Here is a 20,062-nt window from a genome sequence, read left to right as displayed (position 1 = left end):
AATGGACTAACCATTTTTAAAATAACTTTTTTACTGATTTCATCTTACAAAGGCACTAAGTATTCTTTTTTTTATTTTTTTTGAAAATATAAAGAAAATTTAAATAAGCTTCCCTGGTGGCTCAGAAAGTAAAGAATCGGCCTGCAATGCAGAAGACCCAGACTCAAACCTTGGGTTGGGAAGATCCCCTGAAGAAGGGAATGGCAATCCACACCAATATTCTTGCCTGGAGAATCCTCTGGACAGAGCAGCCTGGTGGTCCATGGGGTCGCAAAGAGTCAGACACGACTGAGCGAGCGTGCCTTTCAAAACAGTTAACAGAAAGGAGTCGTTCCACCCCTACACACACACAATCACGCATACACACAAAAATGTACACATGGTTTTTCAACAGCATCTGGATCGCCCTGTATAGAACATTAAGCCCTAGGTTCTATGTGCCTTTGTGTGACACTTCTTTCATTTTCTCCTACAGTAGAAATCTGCTGCTGGGTGTTTGCTTTTGGATTCCAACAACTGGAACAGTCTTTCTATTTGGAAAGACTCTCCATGATCTGGGTCAAAGCAGGAAAAAGAGGGCACTTCTTCCCACTATACAAGTTGACATGTCTCAGGCTCCAAGAACTGGAAGCTTCCAGACAACACTTTGAATCTTGAGGAAATAAAGAAAGAGAGAAGTGACATTTAGAGATCATTCACCTTGAAAATTCAGCCATTGCGGGCATGATATCACAACCCGACCAGACCCTTCCTGTGGCTTGCTTGTGATGTACACCCAGCTGCTTCATCTCCCTTGGTCCCTCCAGGGTTTTAGAGCCTGTCTACAGAGACTCACTTTCCTTAGATGCTGTGACCTACTTGATAACTTTCCACTAAATTTCTTCCCTTGTTTATTACCAGGACTGACTCTGCTATTTGCAGCCAAGAATATTGGCTAAAACATCATTCTCTATAATAAAGAATATGTTTTATTTGTTTCTGTCTTCTGACTTTTAAATTTAAAATCTTTATATATATCTAGGTTAATAAACACAAAATTAAAAGAATTAAACATATTTTCTCTATAATTATTAAAATCCTTCTGATTCATCGTAAGAACTCAGCATTCCTTTCCATCTGCAGCTTATCCATATTTCCCAGTATCTACTAACTTAATATAGGGATATAAATTCTGTTTACTCTTACAGAGTATTCTTTAATCACAGAGCCTTCTTTTTCAAAAAGAGTTTTCAGCTTATATTTCTGATCAAAATATTTCAAACTATTACAAAAACTATCTCAGTTGTTTATATGCAAATTTACATATTTAATGCTGTGTAGTCAGTCCTGGTAGCAGTTTCAAACTTCATTGTTCTCAAGCTGCTGATTTTGGTTCTTATAGTTCATCTTTGAACATTTTTCTCAGGAAAAGAATTCCAGATTTGTATTTTGTGTTAATTTATATCTGAGAATGTTGCTGTGCTGTCTATGTATACTTGGCTGGATATAGAGATTTTTGGTCCCAACCCTTTTTCATTCCTTGTAGACTTTGCTCTGCTGTCTTCCAGTATTTTGTGTTAAAGCAAATCCTGGTGAGCCTCACTATCGCTCCTATCTGTTTATCAGGACTTGTTTCAACTACATATAAAGAGAAGACCCAAACAGCCCTGACCTGAGTAAATCAAAAGGATTTCCTCCTTCTCATATAAAGATACAAAAATGCTACTCAGAGGTATAATGGAGGCTCCATGTGATTAGAGAGTTTAAGATCTGATTTCCATTCTCAAGGTCACCTAGTGTCCAAGATGACAGTCCCAATCCAAGTCCTTGACAGGAAGTAAAGGAAGGCAGGTAAAGGGTAAAGAGTGAGCATACCAGTTTTGCTGGCACCTCTGAAGAATGTTCCTATGAGTCCTGATTCAACATCTTGCAAGTAGAAGTCTCACTAATCACCTTTAGGTACACAGAAGGATGGCAGCAGGATGGAAAATGTAGTCTTTTGGCTGGATATATGGCCACCATGAACAAAACAAGAGTTGTCATTAAAAGAGGAAGGAAAGGGGACTCCCCTGTTGGTACAATGGATGGGTATCCACCTGCCAAAGCTGTGGTTCGATCCCTGGTCCGGGAAGATTCCACATGCCACACAGAGCAACTGAGACCTCACACCACGACTCCTGAAGCCTGTGTACCTAGAGCCTGTGCCTTGCAACAGGAGAAGCCAATGCAGCGAGAAGCCCACCCACTGCAACAAAAAGTAGCCCCCGCTCTCCGCAACTAGAGAAAGCCCGTGCACAGTGACAAAGACAGCACAGCCAAAAACAAATAAAAAGTAAATGAATAACTTAAAAAAAAAATAAAGGTGAGAATGGGTCGGGTGGGCATATAACTATCTCTGTCAGAGCAGGGAACATAATTTTTCTCCCTGGTGCTTATAGTATTTCTTTGTTAAATTCATAAAAAGCTTTCTGATACTAAGGGTCAGTTTTTCACTAATTTTACCTTGAATCATTTTGATTTGCAGACCAAGGTCTTTTTTTCTGTTTAAGTAGGTTTCTTTCTTTACACTGTAAGTACTGCCACTATTTCTCTCTGTATTAGTTTGCTAGGGCTGTCATCACGAAGTACCACAGACTGGGCAGCTTCAACAACAGAAATCTGTTTTCTCACCATTCCGGAGGTGAGGAGTCCAAGAACAAGATGTTGGCAGAGTAGGTTTCTCCTGAGGCCTCTCTCCTAGGTTTGTAGATGGCTGTCTTATCACTGTGTCTTCACATGGTCTTCCCTCTTCAGAAGTGTGTGTCCAAACTTCCTTTTCTTATAATGACACCAGTCATGTTGAATTAGGGCCCATGCTAATAACCTCATTTTAATTTAAACTACCTCTTGATGACCCACCTCCCAGAATATTGGAAATAAAAGCAAAAATAAACAAATGGGACCTAATTAAACTTAAAAGCTTTTGCACAACAAAGGAAACGATAAGCAAGGTGAAAAGACAGCCCTCAGATTGGGAGAAAATAATAGCAAATGAAGCAACAGGCAAAGGATTAATCTCAAAAATATACAAGCAATTCCTGCAGCTCAATTCCAGAAAAATAAATGACCCAATCAAAAAATGGGCCAAAGAACTGAACAGACATTTCTCCAAAGAAGACATACAGATGGCTAACAAACACATGAAAAGATGCTCAACCTCACTCATCATCAGAGAAATGCAAATCAAAACCACAATGAGGTACCATTACACGCCAGTTAGGATGGCTGCTATCCAAAAGTCTACAAGCAATAAATACCGGAGAGGGTGTGGAGAAAAGGGAACCCTCTTACACTGTTGGTGGGAATGCAAACTAGTACAGTCACTATGGAGAACAGTGTGGCGATTTCTTAAAAAACTGGAAATAGAACTGCCACATGACTCAGCAATACCACTCCTGGGCATACACACCGAGGAAACCAGATCTGAAAGAGACACGTGCACCCCAATGTTCATCGCAGCACTGTTCATAATAGCAAGGACATGGAAGCAACCTAGATGCCCATCAGCAGACGAATGGATAAGGAAGCTGTGGTACATATACACCATGGAATATTACTCAGCCATTAAAAAGAATACATTTGAATCAGTTCTAATGAGATGGATGAAACTGGAGCCCATTATACAGAGTGAAGTAAGCCAGAAAGATAAAGAACATTACAGCATACTAACACATATATATGGAATTTAGAAAGATGGTAATGAGAACCCTATATGCAAAACAGAAAAAGAGACACAGATGTACAGAACAGACTTTTGGATTCTGTGGGAGAAGGCGAGGGTGGGATGTTTTGAGAGAACAGCATCGAAACATGTATATTATCTATAGTGAAACAGATCACCAGCCCAGGTTGGATGCATGAGACAAGTGCTAGGGCCTGGTGCACTGGGAAGACTCAGAGGGATTGGGTAGAGAGGGAGGTGGGAGGGGGGATCGGGATGGGGAATACATGTAAATCCATGGCTGACTCATGTCAATGTATGACAAAACCCACTACAATATTGTAAAGTAATTAGCCTCCAACTAATAAAAACAAATGAAAAAATAAATAAATAAACTACCACTTGAAAGACCCTAGCTCCAAATTTAGTTACCGTCAGGTTCTAGGAGTTGTTAGGATCTCAACACATGAATTTTAAGGGGACACAATTCTACCTATAACACTATCATTTTAATGTCATTCTATACAGTGCCTAAAATCATTTATTGATCACTATTCTCCATCTTTCACACCTATTATCTTTCTCTCATCATTTTGTCTTTTCCTTCCTCATGATAAGTTGTCCCTCCATATCACTGATTCTATTCTTCCAGTGTTTTAAAAAGACTTAATTTCCCTATTATTATTTTGATTTTTCCTTGCATTTTGTTCCTGTTTAGTTCTTTTTGCATCTCGCCCAGTCCCATTCATATAACTCCTCATTATCATTTCATAGAAGCTATATGTTTGCTGCATACAGCCACAGAATCTCAGTCATGTTCAATAATAAGCACATTTTGGTGACTGGCTGACTCAGGCTAGCCAGCTCAGCTGAACTTGGCTCAATTCCACATGACTCTCCTCCTCCTCCAGGGACCAACAACACCATGGCAGTGACAGAGGCATGACAGGGCATGCTCCCTGGCACAAGCACATTTCAGGCCCCTCGTGTTACATGCTAACAATCAGCAAAAGCAAGAGCCCAAGAATCAGAGAGAATGAAATACACTTCTCCCAGTCAGGTGGAGGGGGAAGGCTGATAATTCTGAGCAATCGTGTAATCTACATCATCTTGCATCTTTTGACAAACCTTGAGCTTGAGTCTCCTAAAACATTTCCTATTTAGCTTTATAAATCCTTTCCTTCAAATAAATACTCTTCTTTGAGACCTCAATGTAATGCTTTTTCCCTTATTTCCCTTTATGCTTATAAGGGAAGGGGGTTTTGCTTTTAATCCTTGCACAGGAAAAAATCTATTTAGATCCACTATTTACCACCAGATACTCTGGAAGAAATTTTCTTAGCGCTGCTCCCACCCACCACTTGACTCTCCAACAAGGCTGTATGCAGATCCAGTGCTTAGGTTAAGTCTAAGGTACATGCCTATAGCTTAGTTTGTGTGCCTAAGATTTTCCAGTGCCCAAATGCAGAAAAGAGATGGAAACTCCCCTTTCTCTGTCACAGGCCCTGATTGAACTGAAGGATCACAGAGTTGCTGATTTGGGTTTGAACAGGATAGGATTTTACAGACTTCATTCCCAGCATGCACTGCTTCCAGTGTTCCTCTCATCTATAGCCGATGAAAAAGTGTCAATAATAACACAGTGCTCAACTCAACTGCCCTCTGAAGAATCTTAATTCTTCAGTTAGATTAAGGCTATTTTAAACCTGGATAGCATATCTAAAAGCAGAGAGATTACTTTGCCAACAAAGGTCTGTCTAGTCAAGGCTATGGTTTTTCCAGTTGTCATGTATGGATGTGAGAGTTGGACTATAAAGAAAGCTGAGCACCAAAGAATTGATGCTTTTGAACTGTGGTGTTGGAGAAGACTCTTGAGAGTCCCTTGGACTGCAAGGAGATCCAACCAGTCCATCCTAAAGGAGATCAGTCCTGCGTGTTCATTGGAAGGACTGATGCTGAAGCTGAAACTCCAATACTTTGGCCACCTCATGCAAAGAGTTGACTCATTGGGAAAGACCCTAATGCTGGGAAGGATTAGGGGCAGGAGGAGAAGGGAACAACAGAGGATGAGATGGCTGGATGGCAACACCGACTCGATGGACATGGGTTTGGGTAGACTCTGGGAGTTGGTGATGGACAGGGAGGCCTGGTGTGCTGCGATTCATGGGGTCGCAAAGAGTCGGACACGACTGAGCGACTGAACTGAACTGAAGCAATGTTGAAAGGACATACACCGTGCACAGCTATCTGACACACGTTAGTAACACCACTGTCCTACCATCTTACCATCTGGTCTATTCCCTACCAGGTCTCCCCTAACTTAATAAATGTTCTGAGTCCACCCAGGCCCTTCATCACAGGACTGTGCTACACCCAGACCAAGGATAAAACAAAAGTGTTCTCTCTCAAGCTCGCCTGAACTGCCCCGGAAAGAGGATTATACACAGCTCTAAGTAACAATCTTCTAACTTCAGTTCATATGCCTATATTTCTTAATTAGGAGGACTGCACTATCATTTTAAGGATTTTTCTCTCCCTTCTGAGATATACCAGAGTCTCTCTGGTCGAGTACATTAAAAGCCCACAGTAGATGTTTCCTATGCATCTTGACATAAAAGGACCACAAGAAATGTGAAGTGAGGGGATGAACAAACACTGAGTGTCAGCCTTTCAGAATGGGGAGCGTTTGTTATCACAAAACCGTCTTACATTTTCAGAGACAGTATGTTAAAAAGAGAAGTAAAATAAACTACAACCATATCCTGGAAAACAAATAATACCCCTAAAAGCTCTACACGGCCACAAGACGCTGTGGCAAAGAGCCTCTCTGACTGACCTCATCCTCCCTTTCTCCTTGTTCTGCTGCACAACGCGGCTGGTGGACTTGATGTACAGGTGCCTATGCAGCTCGTCTATGAGAACCAAGTGCAGGTTCATCTTCTTGCTGTGCAGCTCCAGCCGAAGGTCGCTCAGTCCTTCCACCTGGAGCAGTGGGCCCTCCAAAGACTCGACTGCGGACACCTGGAGAGGGCGAAGAAAACGATTCAGGCAACAAATAGTCCCACAATATTGTTAATATGAAAGGCTACTGGCTCAGCTGGTAAAGAATCTGCCCACAATGCGGGAGACCTGGGTTCAATCCCTGGGTTGGGAAGATCCCCTAGAGAAGGGAAAGGCTACCCTCACCAATATTCTGGCCTGGAGAATTCCACGGACTGTATAGTCCATGGGGTCGCAGAGTCGGACATGACTGAGCGACTTTCACTTTCATCTTTTCAAAGATACTGTCAAAAGAGTTTGTGAGAACCTCATCAGTACACAGGAGACTGAGTGGATAGACCTGGTTCTGCTCTTGAAGGGTTTAACAGATATTGCTGAAGAAAACAATCATGATAAACATGAAGGCACCTCAAGAACCTCAACGCTGTATGTGCTATTTATTCCCACACACACTGCCTATCAATGGACACATATAAAATGACTTCCCAATAATTACTTTTATATCCTTACAAGAAGTTCATGTACTAATAATTTAGACCAACTTTTAGTCAAACTTACCTTTTAAGATTAAGACTCAGTAAAAGCACAGTATATCAATTTTTTTTTAGTAATTCTCAGGGCCATCATGAGTCAGAGCTTGGTTAGCCTAAGTCTACACACATATTTACACATAGTCAAGTCTCTCTGGCTCTTTCTCATATTCACATACACATAGAGGGAAAGGCAGTTTTACATGAAAACTACAAGCAAACAACAGCAGTTCTCACCTCTCCTTGGACTGACTCAGTTTGATAGAAGAAATGGGATTTGAAAGGTGAATAGAAGATAAACTACGAAGAGGCAGATTCTCTTGGTGTAAAGTACAATTTGGAACATTTTAAGACAAAAAGCACTGAATGTATAAAAATGGTGTAGCAATATCTACAACAAATGGAGAAGATGAGGGACTCAGGGAATTTGGGAAACAAAGTGCTAAGTGCAAAGGAGGGGAAAAAAAAAACAACAGTATGTATTATATAATCTCATTTATCCATATATATTGGAGAAGGCAATGGCACCCCACTCCAGTACTCTTGCCTAGAAAATCCCATGGATGGAGGAGCCTGGTGGGCTGCAGTCCTTGGGGTCGCTACAAGTCGGACACGACTGAGTGACTTCACTTTCACTTTTCACTTTCACGCATCGGAAAAGGAAATGGCAACCCACTCCAGTGTTCTTGCCTGGAGAATCCCAGGGATGGGGGAGCCTGGTGGGCCGCTGTCTATGGGGTCGCACAGAGTCGGACATGACTGAAGCGACTTAAACAGCAGCAGGCATCCATATATATAAAATTTTATTTGTCTTTTTATATATATAGGAAAAGAGAAACACCAAGACTAACAATAATAATGATAGTAGTAGTAGTAATAATAAAAATAGAGAAGAGATGACTATAAGCAAACTCAGGGAAAAGAGCCCTACCAAGTTCCCTCAAAGAATTAATGTTCAATGACTATCCCCTGCTTTGCTTATACATCTAAATAGTCCTTATTCATACAGACAAAGGCAATAACCAGTACCACTATGCATGTGCATGCTCAGTCATGCAGTCATGTCCAACTCTTTCCAATCCCAAGGACTGTAGCCTGTCAGGCTCCTCTGTCAATGGGATCTCCCAGGCAAGAATACTGGCGCAGGTTGGTATTTCCTTCTCGAGAGGATCTTCCCCACCCAGGGATCAAACCCACGTCTCCTGCATCTCCTGCATTGGCAAGTGATTCTTTTACCACTGAGCCACCTGGGGAACCCAACCAAGGGCACTACTTTAGGGTAATTGTAATTATGGATATAAACACCCACCTTAAAAATTTATACAAAAGCAATCAAAAGACAGTAGAAGTCATAAAACATCAGTGATCAAAAATGTTGATCACAGATCTATCCTAACATACACAGTAATTTAGGGGAGCATGGAGAGTGAATACAGAAAACTCTGTGGCTGCCAAATCCAAAGCAGCCTAAGATAGGGAGGAAAAGGTAATGGCCTAGCCATAAATACATCACTTGTTTTGTGATGTGCTATAATCAAATGTCACTAGCAAATAAGTTTCCTTAAGTTAGCCAAGACAGAATCGAAGAATGAAAGAGTGACAAGCCCTGGGCCAGCTCTGCCCTCTGAAGCCTGCCAGTTCCTGTTCACGCTGGCTTGCCACCGCCCCTGCTATGAGAGACCCTATGCCTGGTGCAAGCTGCGGGCAATTCCAGATGGAAAGACTGCCTGCCTCGCAAAATGACCAAAGTGTCCCCAAGGAGGAAAAACAACAACAAATTCATTTATACTTATGCTCTAAAATGGATTTTTAACTCAAGTCTCTAGCAGAGAAAAGAGGATGCATTAACCTTTAGTGACATCAAGATCCAGAAAATGAAAAATAATTTGGTAAACCACTGGCCCATCATGTAGCCTTATCCCTCAAGGTAATTAAATCCAGCTGAGATATTTAAGCTTAAAAACCACCCACTGCACAACCACACTCAATTTGCTTGTAAAAATCTGCATGAAGATTTTTTTTTAACCCAAACAGCTCATGTTCCAAGTATAAAACTATATGACAATGTTAACTTTCAAAGCCACTTAATTTTTCTTAAATATAGCTAAAGCACTTAGCACGGTGCCTGGCCTATACTGAGTGCTCACTCAAATTATTTTTAATAGAACCTATTTACCACATGGAAAAAGCAACCTCAGAGGGTGTTTCCAACATATTTTAAAGCAGCATTTGCAGTAAAGTGCTGTTTCTATCACAGAACTATTATTAACCATGCAGACTACAAATTTTCTGAATATGTTTTCTTGACCCAAAATACAAGTACAATTAACATACAATCAAGAATAGTCTCAGAACTTCAAAGATTTGAAAACCTTACCATGAAATAGCCTCTATTTCTGTATAAAGACACAGTGCTTTATTTTCTGGCCTTCACAAATGAAAAGTCTATTTATAAAGCTATAATTATGGAAGCTAAGCAAGGCCACTGTCTACCCCGACTCTAACCTTCCTAAGTGGTACTCAAAACAATTTGAAGAAAATAGTTGTAAATGCATATATTTGATCTCTAGAACATCAGTTTAGAAACCTGATATTTATCTTCTGTGGTTTTAAGTAACTTGTACCATAAAGTTTATGTATAAGGAAAACTTTGTAGGCAGTGAATCCCACCACCACTTTTAATGCTGTTACACTGAGGGGTCGGATTTTTAGGTATTCCCTAACATTCAGCCTTTACTAGAAGAGAAATCCTTAAATATCCATCTATGGGGCTTTTTCAAGGTGGCTCAGCGGTAAAGAATCCACCTACCAATGCAGAAGCCGCAGCTTTGATCCCTGAGCCAGGAAGATCCTCTGGAGGAAGAAATAAAAACCCACTCCTGTATTTTTGCCTGGGAAATCGCATGGACAGAGAAGCCTGGCGGGCTACAAGTCTATGGGGTCACAAAGAGTTGGAGATGACTGAGCAACACACACAGTTAGAAATGTGTGTAACTACTGATGAAAAAACATCACTAAAGGATTTTTTTTAATGTATGGGAAGTGATCATTTCATAAATTATTTCACGTTTTCTAAATTTAGTGACCACAGAGCACTTTTTAAATAACACGTTGATGAAACATCAACAGAAATTCAAGAGATGCAGATGAATTAAAGTGGACAGCAACAGGTTCACTCTTTGACAAATAATCAAAATTGGATTCAAAAGTGTGACATACAACACTGAATAATGTCACAAATATATATTAAAATTATAGGGCAAGGCACAGCAGGTGAAAAGTAAAACAGACAACATACAGTGGAACAGTTCACTGGAAAATGTTGTCTATCTCACAGATATTACACCATGAATTTAAGTACCAAATGATGTCTACCATGACCTCTCAAGTATACCACACCACGTCTTAAAGACAGACTACTAAATAATGAACCAACCAGATGTATTTGGAAGCTTTCTTACACATATTTTCAAAAATAAATCAGCATGGGGAGTGCATAGGTAAGAGAGATAGATACTACCAACAGGGAATTTTTTCACAGAACACCTATAATAATACAATAAGAGCATTAATGTTCTAACTCACCAGAGTTAGAAACTGCTCATACAGGTAAATCTGTTCTGCAATTGAAAAGAAATATTTCTTTTAGGACTACGAACATAAGCAAACATCTACAAAATGTTCTAACAGGTGATATAGAACAGGGCAGTGTGTTTCACTATTAAGAACTTATCCATTTAGACCAATGAGGACCTACTGTATGGAACACTGCTCAATGTTATGTAGCAACCTGAATAGGAGAGGAGTTTGGGGAGAATGGATACATGTATATACATGGCTGAGCCCCTGCGCTGTTTATCTGAAACTATAACACTGTTGATTGTCTATACCCCAATCTGAAACTATAACACTGTTGATTGTCTATACCCCAATACAAAATAAAAAGTTGAAGTGAAAAAAAAAAATCCATTTAGGAAAATAAGTTCTGAAAAATATTTTCTTAACTCAAGAAATAGGTCAAAGGTACAGTTAAACCTGGAGAAGGAAACAGCAACCCACTCCAGTATTCTTGCCTGGAGAATTCCATGGACAGAGGAGCCTGGCGGTTGCAGTTCATGGGCTCACACAGAGTCAGACACGACTGAGTGACTAACACAACAGATAAACTGCACATGATCAAGAACTATCTGGTGTTTTCCAAAAAAAAATTTTGAGAGAGAAATCTACAATAAAGGCTATCTTCATAATGAGAACTACAGTGCCCTTAAATGTTCTTTCCCAGATAATGATTTCTCAATCGCATTTTAGTTTAAATTAGAAATAATTATTTCATGGTTAAGTGTCTTCTATCAGCCTGACTCAAGCTGATTAGGTAAAAAGATCTAGTTTTGTGCTTAACATGAACCAATGGAAATGTCTTTGAGGAACACCAGAGTTGGCCATTCTCGAACATCTGCTTCACTGAAAAAAGTGCTGAGAAAGAAACCACTGATATTTATTTTTCTGGTTGGGGGAAGGGAGATACACAAAGATGGATGACAAGAGCAGCTTTCTAAACAGAACTAAGGTTCAAGCCAAACAACAAAAGCAAACAAACCAACAACCACAAAAAGAAAAACCTTTTAAATATAAGCCAAAAAATCCAACCTGATAACTAAACCATCTGCTAGCTAATAAAAATGCTTATTTTGGCAACACTGTTCCCTAAAAAAGACAAATGTGTTGCCACTGTTGAGTCCAAAAGAAATATTTCCTTCAGGACTCTGACAATTATATGGTTCCAAAAATGTTCTATCACTTTCCAATAGGCCAGTAAGTCTCCCATACGGAAGCATTTTTCTAGTTAAACAATCTAACCATTCTGAAAATGTCACTGTGGCCCAACTTACAGACGTAATAGTGAGATATGAAATTAGACTATTCCAGAGAATTGATTCTGTCTCTTCCCACAAGTATATAAGATAAAAGTCTGAACAGTCTCAACCAGATAACACCAAAAATCTCTGGCTATGAACAAAAGAAACATGCCTTGGAACCCAAGATTTACTCGGTACCCAGGTCACCAGTCTGCACCACTGGGTCCCAGAACTGTGGGAAGGCAAACTCTGGTGTCTTCAAGACCTGATCCTCAAGAGTTCTCACCCTGAATTCCCCATGGGCTCATGAGATCCCAGATGGACCCAAAAAGTCTCAGTCGGAATGAAGTATGCTTCACACCCACCTTGACACAAGTGGGGAAGATGTTTCTCACCATTCATTTACCAAACATTTCCATTTAGCTATACCATATTTCCCAAAGCAGAGATTTTATCAGACAGAAACTGGTAAAAGAAACCAAGCGCACATTAATAAAAAAAATAAATAAAAATAACCATGACTTCCTGTGTTAGTTTGAAATTTGAACTATATGAAACTACTGTCTCTACCTGTCCAAAATGATTAAATATTGGCTGTTTCATATGGTTCAATCTAACAGATTAAGGAGCCAGTCTGAAAGCCTTGATGCACCCAGGAAAGCACTGTACTGTTTGTAGAATGTTGCGGTCCTTATAGTCCTAATAGGTATTAAACTGCATAGAGGAACAAGGAACAATTTTACTTGTAGAATATACTATCATATTATACCTATGGGACAGAAAACAGAGAAGAATGTGATCCCAAAGGATTTTGTTCACAATAATCGTACCTGTTACATATAAATAATAATAGAATTTATAAACTTTTTAGGCATAAACATCATCTGCTCATTTGTGTTTAAAGCATGACACCAGCCACCACACAGGGCCTAAGGAGAAGATGGCTTAGACTTGCTTCCCAGGTGGCACCAGTGGTGAAGAATCCACTTGCCAGTGCAGGAGATGTAACAGACGCATATTCGATCCCTGGGTCTGGAAGATCCCTTGGAGGAGGAAATGGCAACCCACTCCAGTATTCTTGCCTGGAAAATCCCATGGACAGAGGAGTCTGCCGGGCTACAGTCCATGGGGTCGCAAAAGTGTCGGTCATGACTGAAGCAACTTAGCACTTAGCACGCTCTGCACACAAAACTATGAGACATACAAGGGAAAATAAAGGGCGCAGAATATTGCAGCAGTTTCAGGTTAGTCAGTTCAGTCGCTCAGTCGTGTCCGACTCTTTGCGACCCCATGAACCACAGCACACGAGGCCTCCGTGTCCATCACTAACTCCCAGAGTCTACCTAAACTCATGCCCATTGAGTCGGTGATGCCATCCAACCATCTCATCCTCTACCATCCCCTTCTCCTCCTGCCCCCAATCCTTCCCAGCATCAGGGTCTTTTCCAATGAGTCAGCTCTTCACATGAAGTGGCCAAAGTATTGGAGTTTCAGCTTCAGCATCAGTCCTTCCAATGAACACCCAGGACTGATCTCCTTTAGGATGGACTGGTTGGATCTCCTTGCAGTCCAAGGGACTCTCAAGAGTCTCCTCCAACACCACAGTTCCAAAGCATCAATTCTTCTGCACTCAGCTTTCTTTATAGTCCAACTCTCACATCCATACATGACTACTGGAAAAACACAGCCTTGACTAGACGGATCTTTGTCAGGGGGGTCTTAGGAATTCAGCAGAAAACCAGAATCCCTGATCCCAACTTCACTGGAGACTACTGAGAGGGGTTCAGCTCCCTAGGGTTCAGTATGGCCTCTGACTGAAGCCCTCAGGGCTATTGGCAGTTTGGTACTTAAAAGACGGACTTCCCAAGAAAGCTGCAAAGGGCAAGGCTGAGTACCTGGAACAAGAACACACATTTTCTCCCCACTAACTCCTCTGCTTGTAGCCAATCAACAACGATCAAATCAGGCCACCAAAAAAGCCCATTCTTAAAGTCAGTCCCCTAACATATTAATAATATTGATCAGCCCCATTCAAGTGCCCCTTCTTTTCCCTCAGGAAGCCCAATACCTATACCGCAGACTCAGCAGGCTCTCACCACTACGAACAGGGTGCTGGCTACCTCCGCTCTCCCTTTATTACTGCCAGGGCTATTGCATGTTTTTATTTAATAAACCTTCATCAGTTCAAATGAAGGGTTGTTATTAGCTGAGCTAACAGCCAAATGATAATGCTCCAGAGAAATATCAGTGCTGGTCGGCGCATTAACAAAGAGAGGACAAGGGCTGAGGTCAAGCACGCGTCAACGTAAATGAGGCCATATTAGGTACTAAAGGCTTAATGCAATAGACTGCTGGGGAGATAATGGAATTTACAGGATAAAGCAAATGAGATGAAGTTATTGAGAAGTGAAGAAGGGAGGAGGACCTATAAAGTCAAAGGAAAGGCCTTTTACTTGTGAATTTCTCCTGTAAAGAATCTTCAAATAGACCTTAGAAAACAAAATTCAAGAGATCAAATGTGCCTTCCAGCTTCATGCAAGATCTCATCCTGTCCGCTGTTGTTCAGCCACTAAGTTGTCCAGCTCTTTGTGAACCCATAGACTGCACCTCGCCAAGTTTCCCTGTCCTTCACTATTTCCCAGAGTTTACTCAAATTCATGTCCACTGAGCTGGTGATGCTGTCTAATCATCTCATCCTCTACCGCCCTCCTCTTCTTTGGCTTCAATCTTTCCCAGCATCAGGGTCTTTTCCAGCAAGTTGGCTCTTCACATCAGGTGGCCAAAGTACTGGAACTTCAGCATCAGTCCTTCCAATGAATATTCAGGGTTGATTTCCTTTAGGATTAACTGGTTTGATCTCTTTGCAGTCCAAGGGACTCTCAATAGTCTTCTCAAGTACCACAATTCAAAAGCATTAATTCTTTGGCACTCAGCTTTCTTTATGGTCCAACTCTCACCCTTCTTTATAGTTCAACTCTCACATACATACATGACTACTGGAAAACCATAGCCTTGACAGGACAGACCTCTGATAGGAAAGTGATGTCTCTGCTTTTTAATATGCTCTCTAGTTTTGTCATAGCTTTCCTTCCAAAGAGCAAGCATCTTTTAATTTCACAGCTGCAGTCACCATCAAGAGTGATTCTGGAGCCCAAGAAAATAAAATCTGTCATTGTTTCCACTTTTTCCCATTCAATCTGCCAAGAAGTGATGGGGCCGGATGTCATGATCTTAATTATCCTATGACTGCCATGAAACACTGGCTTGTTCTAAGAGCATACAGAGGTGCTTCCCTAGTGGTTCAGAGGCTAAAACTTTATGTTCCCAATGCAGAGGGCCCAAGTTTGATCCCTGGTCAGGGAGGGAACTAGACCCCACATGCCACAAATAAGAGTTTGCATGCCACGACTAAGGATCCTGCATGTGGCAACTAAGACTTTGCACAGCCAAACAAATAATAAACAAATAAAAGCATGCGCTGTGCTTAATTGCTCAGTCATGTCTGACTCTGCGACCCCAGGTTCCTTTGTCCATGGGGATTCTCCAAGCAAGAATACTGGAATGGGTTGCCATGCCCTCCTCCAGGGAATCTTCCCGACCAAGGGATTGAACCCAGGTCTCCTGCATTTCAGGGGAATTCTTTACTATCTGAGCCACCAGGGAAGCGAAATAAAAGCATACCAGTCTTTAAACTACTCTTAACCTTTCCTGAAGGTTCTCCCTTATTTGTGCTTTTTCTTAAACATCAGATCATTCTACCACATCTGATTCTTATATTTTATTAAAGCCAATCATTTTTTTCCTCTTGTAAGGACTGGAAACCAGGTCTTCTAAGATATCCATCCCATTAGCACAGAATGACAGCATCTGAAAAATGAAAGGTAAGAATTTTCTATTTTAAGGGGCCTTTAAAACTTCTTAAGACTGAGGCCCCACTCCAATTTTACAGATTAAAAAAAAAAGGTGGGGCCCAAATCTTTATTCTTAACCTTTATTATTCTTTGAAATTACAAAAGTAATAGATGCGCAATCAAACAAACTTAAAAAACAGAAAAACCAAACAGAAAAGATCCATATCCAGTCAAATAAAGTCATACATTTTAACCTGACATCAACTATTTTTCCACACAAAGTTTTTACAAAAACAGTTACTTTCCAACATGTTTTTTTTCCACTTGGCAATATATTGGGAACATCCGCCCATCACCAAACATGATATTTAGTGTTTTCATACTAGTACATAATATGAATATCCCATAAATGATTTAAACCAACTCCATATTAAGTAACTGATATTTTTTTTTACTTGCATAAATCTTACTGTGATTATCCTTGAATATATATTATTTGGAACACCTTACAATTAAAATTCTGAATCTTTTACTTAACATTCAAGAAGTAGAATTCTAGGTACAAAGTTATTTCGGGCTTCTGATGCATAATGCCATATTAAGAGCCTTATTTTTTCTAAATGAACTTTTAAGAGCTCAGTCCACAATTACTTTCCTAATGAAATTAAACTATACCTAAAATCTTCTAAGATAAGGATTATAATTGCTTATGGAAAAGCCGCTCCCCTTCAAAAAAAAATCCTTCTTTGTTCCTAATCTTATGATCTGTTCATCCTCAGTTCCCATTGTTATCCAAAGTTCAGCCTCTCTATACACTGGTGCCAAATCAAGCCTTGGAGATAGAATTTGGGGTGAAGCAGAAATCACTGCAGACAATGACTGCAGCCATGAAGTTAAAAGATGCTTGCTCCTTGAAAGGAAAACTATGACAAATCTAGACTGCATATTAAAAAGCAAAGACAATCATTTTGCTTACAAAGTTCAGTATAGTCAAAGCTGTGGTTTTTCCAGTAGTCATGCACAGATGTGAGAGTTGGACCATAAAAAAGGCCGTCAGCTCAGTCGCTCAGTCGTGTCCGACTCTTTGCGACCCCATGGACTGCAGCACACCAGGCCTCCCTGTCCATCACTAACTCCCGGAGTTTACTCAAACTCATGCACATTGAGTCAGTGATGCCATCCAACCATCTCATCCTCTGTCGTCCCCTTCTCCTCCTGCCTTCAATCTTTCCCAACATCAGGGTCTTTTCAGATGAGTCAGCTCTTCGCATCAGGTGGCCAAAGTATTGGAGTTTCAGCTTCAGCATCAGTCCTTCCAATGAATATACAGGATGGACTGATTGGATCTCCTTGCAGTCCAAGGGACTCTCAAGAGTCTTCTCCAACACCACAGTTCAAAAGCATCAATTCTTCAGCGCTCAGCTTTCATTACAGTCCAACTCTCACATCCATACATGACTACTAGAAAAACCATAGCCTTGACTAGACAGACCTTTGTTGACAAAGTAATGTCTCTGCTTTTTAATATGCTGTCTAGGTTAGTCATAACTTTTCTTCCAAGGAGTAAGCGTCTTTTAATTTCATGGCTGAAATCACCATCTGCAGTGATTTTGGAGCCCCCCAAAACAAAATCTGACACTGTTTCCACTGTTTTCCCATCTATTTGTCATGTAGTGATGGGACTGGATGTCATGATCTTCGTTTTCTGAATATTGAGCTCTAAGCCAACTTTTTCACTCTCCTCTTTCACTTTCATCAAGAGGCTCTCTAGTTCTTCTTTGCTTTCTGCATATGTGTCATCAGTATATCTAAGGTTATTGATATTTCTCCCAGCAATCTTGATTCCAGCTTGTGCTTCATCCAGCCCAGCATTTCTCATGATGTACTCTGCATATACGTTAAATAAGCACGGTGACAATATACAGCCTTGACGGACTCCTTTTCCTATTTGGAACCAGTTTGTTGTTCCCATGTCCAATTCTAACTGTTGCTTCCTGACCTGCATACAGGTTTCTCAAGAGGCAGGTCATGTGGTCTGGTATTCCCATCTCTTTCAGAATTTTCCACAGTTTGTGGTGATCCACACAGTCAAAGGCTTTGGCATAGTCAACAAAGCAGAAATAGATGTTTTTCTGGAACTCTCTTGCTTTTTCAATAATCCAGTGGATGCTGGCAATTTGATCTCTGGTTCCTCTGCCTTTTCTAAAACCAGCTTGAACATCTGGAAGTTCATGGTTCACGTATTGTTGAAGCCTGGCTTGGAGAATTTTGAGCATTACTTTACTAGCATGTGAGATGACTGCAATTGTGCGGTAGTTTGAGCATTCTTTGGCATTGCCTTTCTTAGAGATTGGAATGAAAACTGACCTTTTCCAGTCCCATGGCCACTGCTGAGTTTTCCAAATTTGCTGACATATTGACTGCAGCACTTTTACAGAATCATCTTTTAGCATGAAGGCTGAGAACTGAAGAATTGATGCTTTTGTACTCTGGTTCTGGAGAAGACTCCTGAGAGTCCCTTGAACAGCAGTGAGATCAACCAGTTAATCCCAAAGGAAGTCAATCCTGAATATTTATTGGAAAGACTAATGTTGAACCTGAAGCTCCAACACTTTGGCCACCTGACGTGAAGAACCGACTGACTGAAAAAAAACCTTCATGCTGGGAAAGATCGAAGGTAAATGGAGAAGGGGGTGGCAGATGATAAGACGGTTGGATGGCATCACCACCTCAATGGACATGAATCTGAGCAAACTCTGGGAGAAGGTGGAGGACAGAGGAACCTGGCATGTTACAGTCATGGGATCACAAAGAGTCAGGCACGACTTAGTGAGTGAACAACAACAATGGCTGTTCTAGCCAATATGTGAGAACAAAAAGTTGTAAGAAATTGGGAGTTTGGGGCTAAAGCAAAAATCCTATTGCTTGCAGTTGTGATGATGTACTTTTCTATTGAGAAAAAAAACCAAAATAAACTACAGGTGAATATATTTTTTAAAAATGGAGGTAGACAACCATAAGTAATTAGTATTGGGATGAATCTCAGGGAAAATAGACTTCCTTGGCAAGTTCCCCCTATCTTGTCAAAGCCAACCAAAACTTCCAATCAGCATTCTCAGGCCACTATCAGGTCGAGAGAGGGATCCCAATGACGACAAGCACTGCCATCTGCTATCACTGACACATGCACAGGGTTCCCACCTGGTCACAAACTTACCCTTCAAAATCCTGCTCCAACAAGTCCCTACAGACAAAGACTGCAAAGCACCTGTGTATTGTTCTTCACTGAGATCACTCCCCCTACAGACCTGAAGTGTATAAACATAAGCACGTACAATTACAGTTCATCTGATTATAACAGGTATGCATCGGTGATGGTAGTACCAGGAGAGAAATGCCGCTTAATGTGACAAGCCTGGGACTACCAATTTTTCTTTTCACCTGGCCTTGTGTGATAGTGATGACAATCATGCCCCCTACACCACAGCAGATTTGTAAATTGCCTTCCATTTCACAAAGGACTTCACATGTACAAAATTTTATTTTTATTCTCACCACCACTTTATAATATAGACAGGTAAGTATTCCTCTACAGAAGGGGATACTGGAAGAAAGAAAGCAATGCATTCGTCTAACCTCGCAAAACTGGTAAATTGTTGGGTCAGGACTAGAATTAAGAACGTCTGGTTTTTCAACACATTTTTGTTTTTACTATACCATGCTGAACCTAGCCACCATCTGTCAATAAATGTGGGCCCCAATTTCAATCCATTAAATCCCAGCAATAAGTCAGATAAGAATGCACAATAAAGATGCAGAAGTCAGAGCACCGGAATGACAGCTCTAAAGAGTTCCAAGTCAGCTCAACCCTGGAGAACATCTAATCCACCCAGTAAACAAAACTCACATTGACCAAATAATCAGACTACAAAATCAGAATAAGAGCCTGATACTCATCAGCTCTGTCTGAAAGCTGCACTAGAGGAAAGCAACAAGTAACTTCAGTCAACCTTCAACATGTCTACACACACATGAATATTGCCACGTGATGTCTGTCTTAACACAAATATTTTATTTCCACCTACTACTTAGAGCAGGTGTTCAATGAAGCCCAGGACAATTGGTTTTAGTCTATTGTACAGCATA

At 40.7% G+C, this 20,062-nt stretch overlaps 1 protein-coding gene across 2 annotated transcripts in view; it reads right to left on the bottom strand.

Annotated features, from left to right (window-relative positions):
- Nucleotides 1-20,062, bottom strand: part of EXOC4 (exocyst complex component 4) — a 799,876-nt gene that overhangs the window by 738,405 nt on the left and 41,409 nt on the right. For both annotated transcript variants that reach the window (XM_065939451.1, XM_065939452.1), the window contains exon 4: nucleotides 6,516-6,700. In XM_065939451.1, coding sequence (XP_065795523.1) covers nucleotides 6,516-6,700 — 185 coding nt within the window. The remainder of the gene's footprint in view (nucleotides 1-6,515; nucleotides 6,701-20,062) is intronic.

Source organism: Muntiacus reevesi, chromosome 6 (genome assembly GCF_963930625.1).
Source record: "Muntiacus reevesi chromosome 6, mMunRee1.1, whole genome shotgun sequence".
In the NCBI taxonomy this organism is placed as follows: Eukaryota; Metazoa; Chordata; class Mammalia; order Artiodactyla; family Cervidae; genus Muntiacus; species Muntiacus reevesi.
This window is presented reverse-complemented; position numbering and strand designations above follow the sequence as displayed.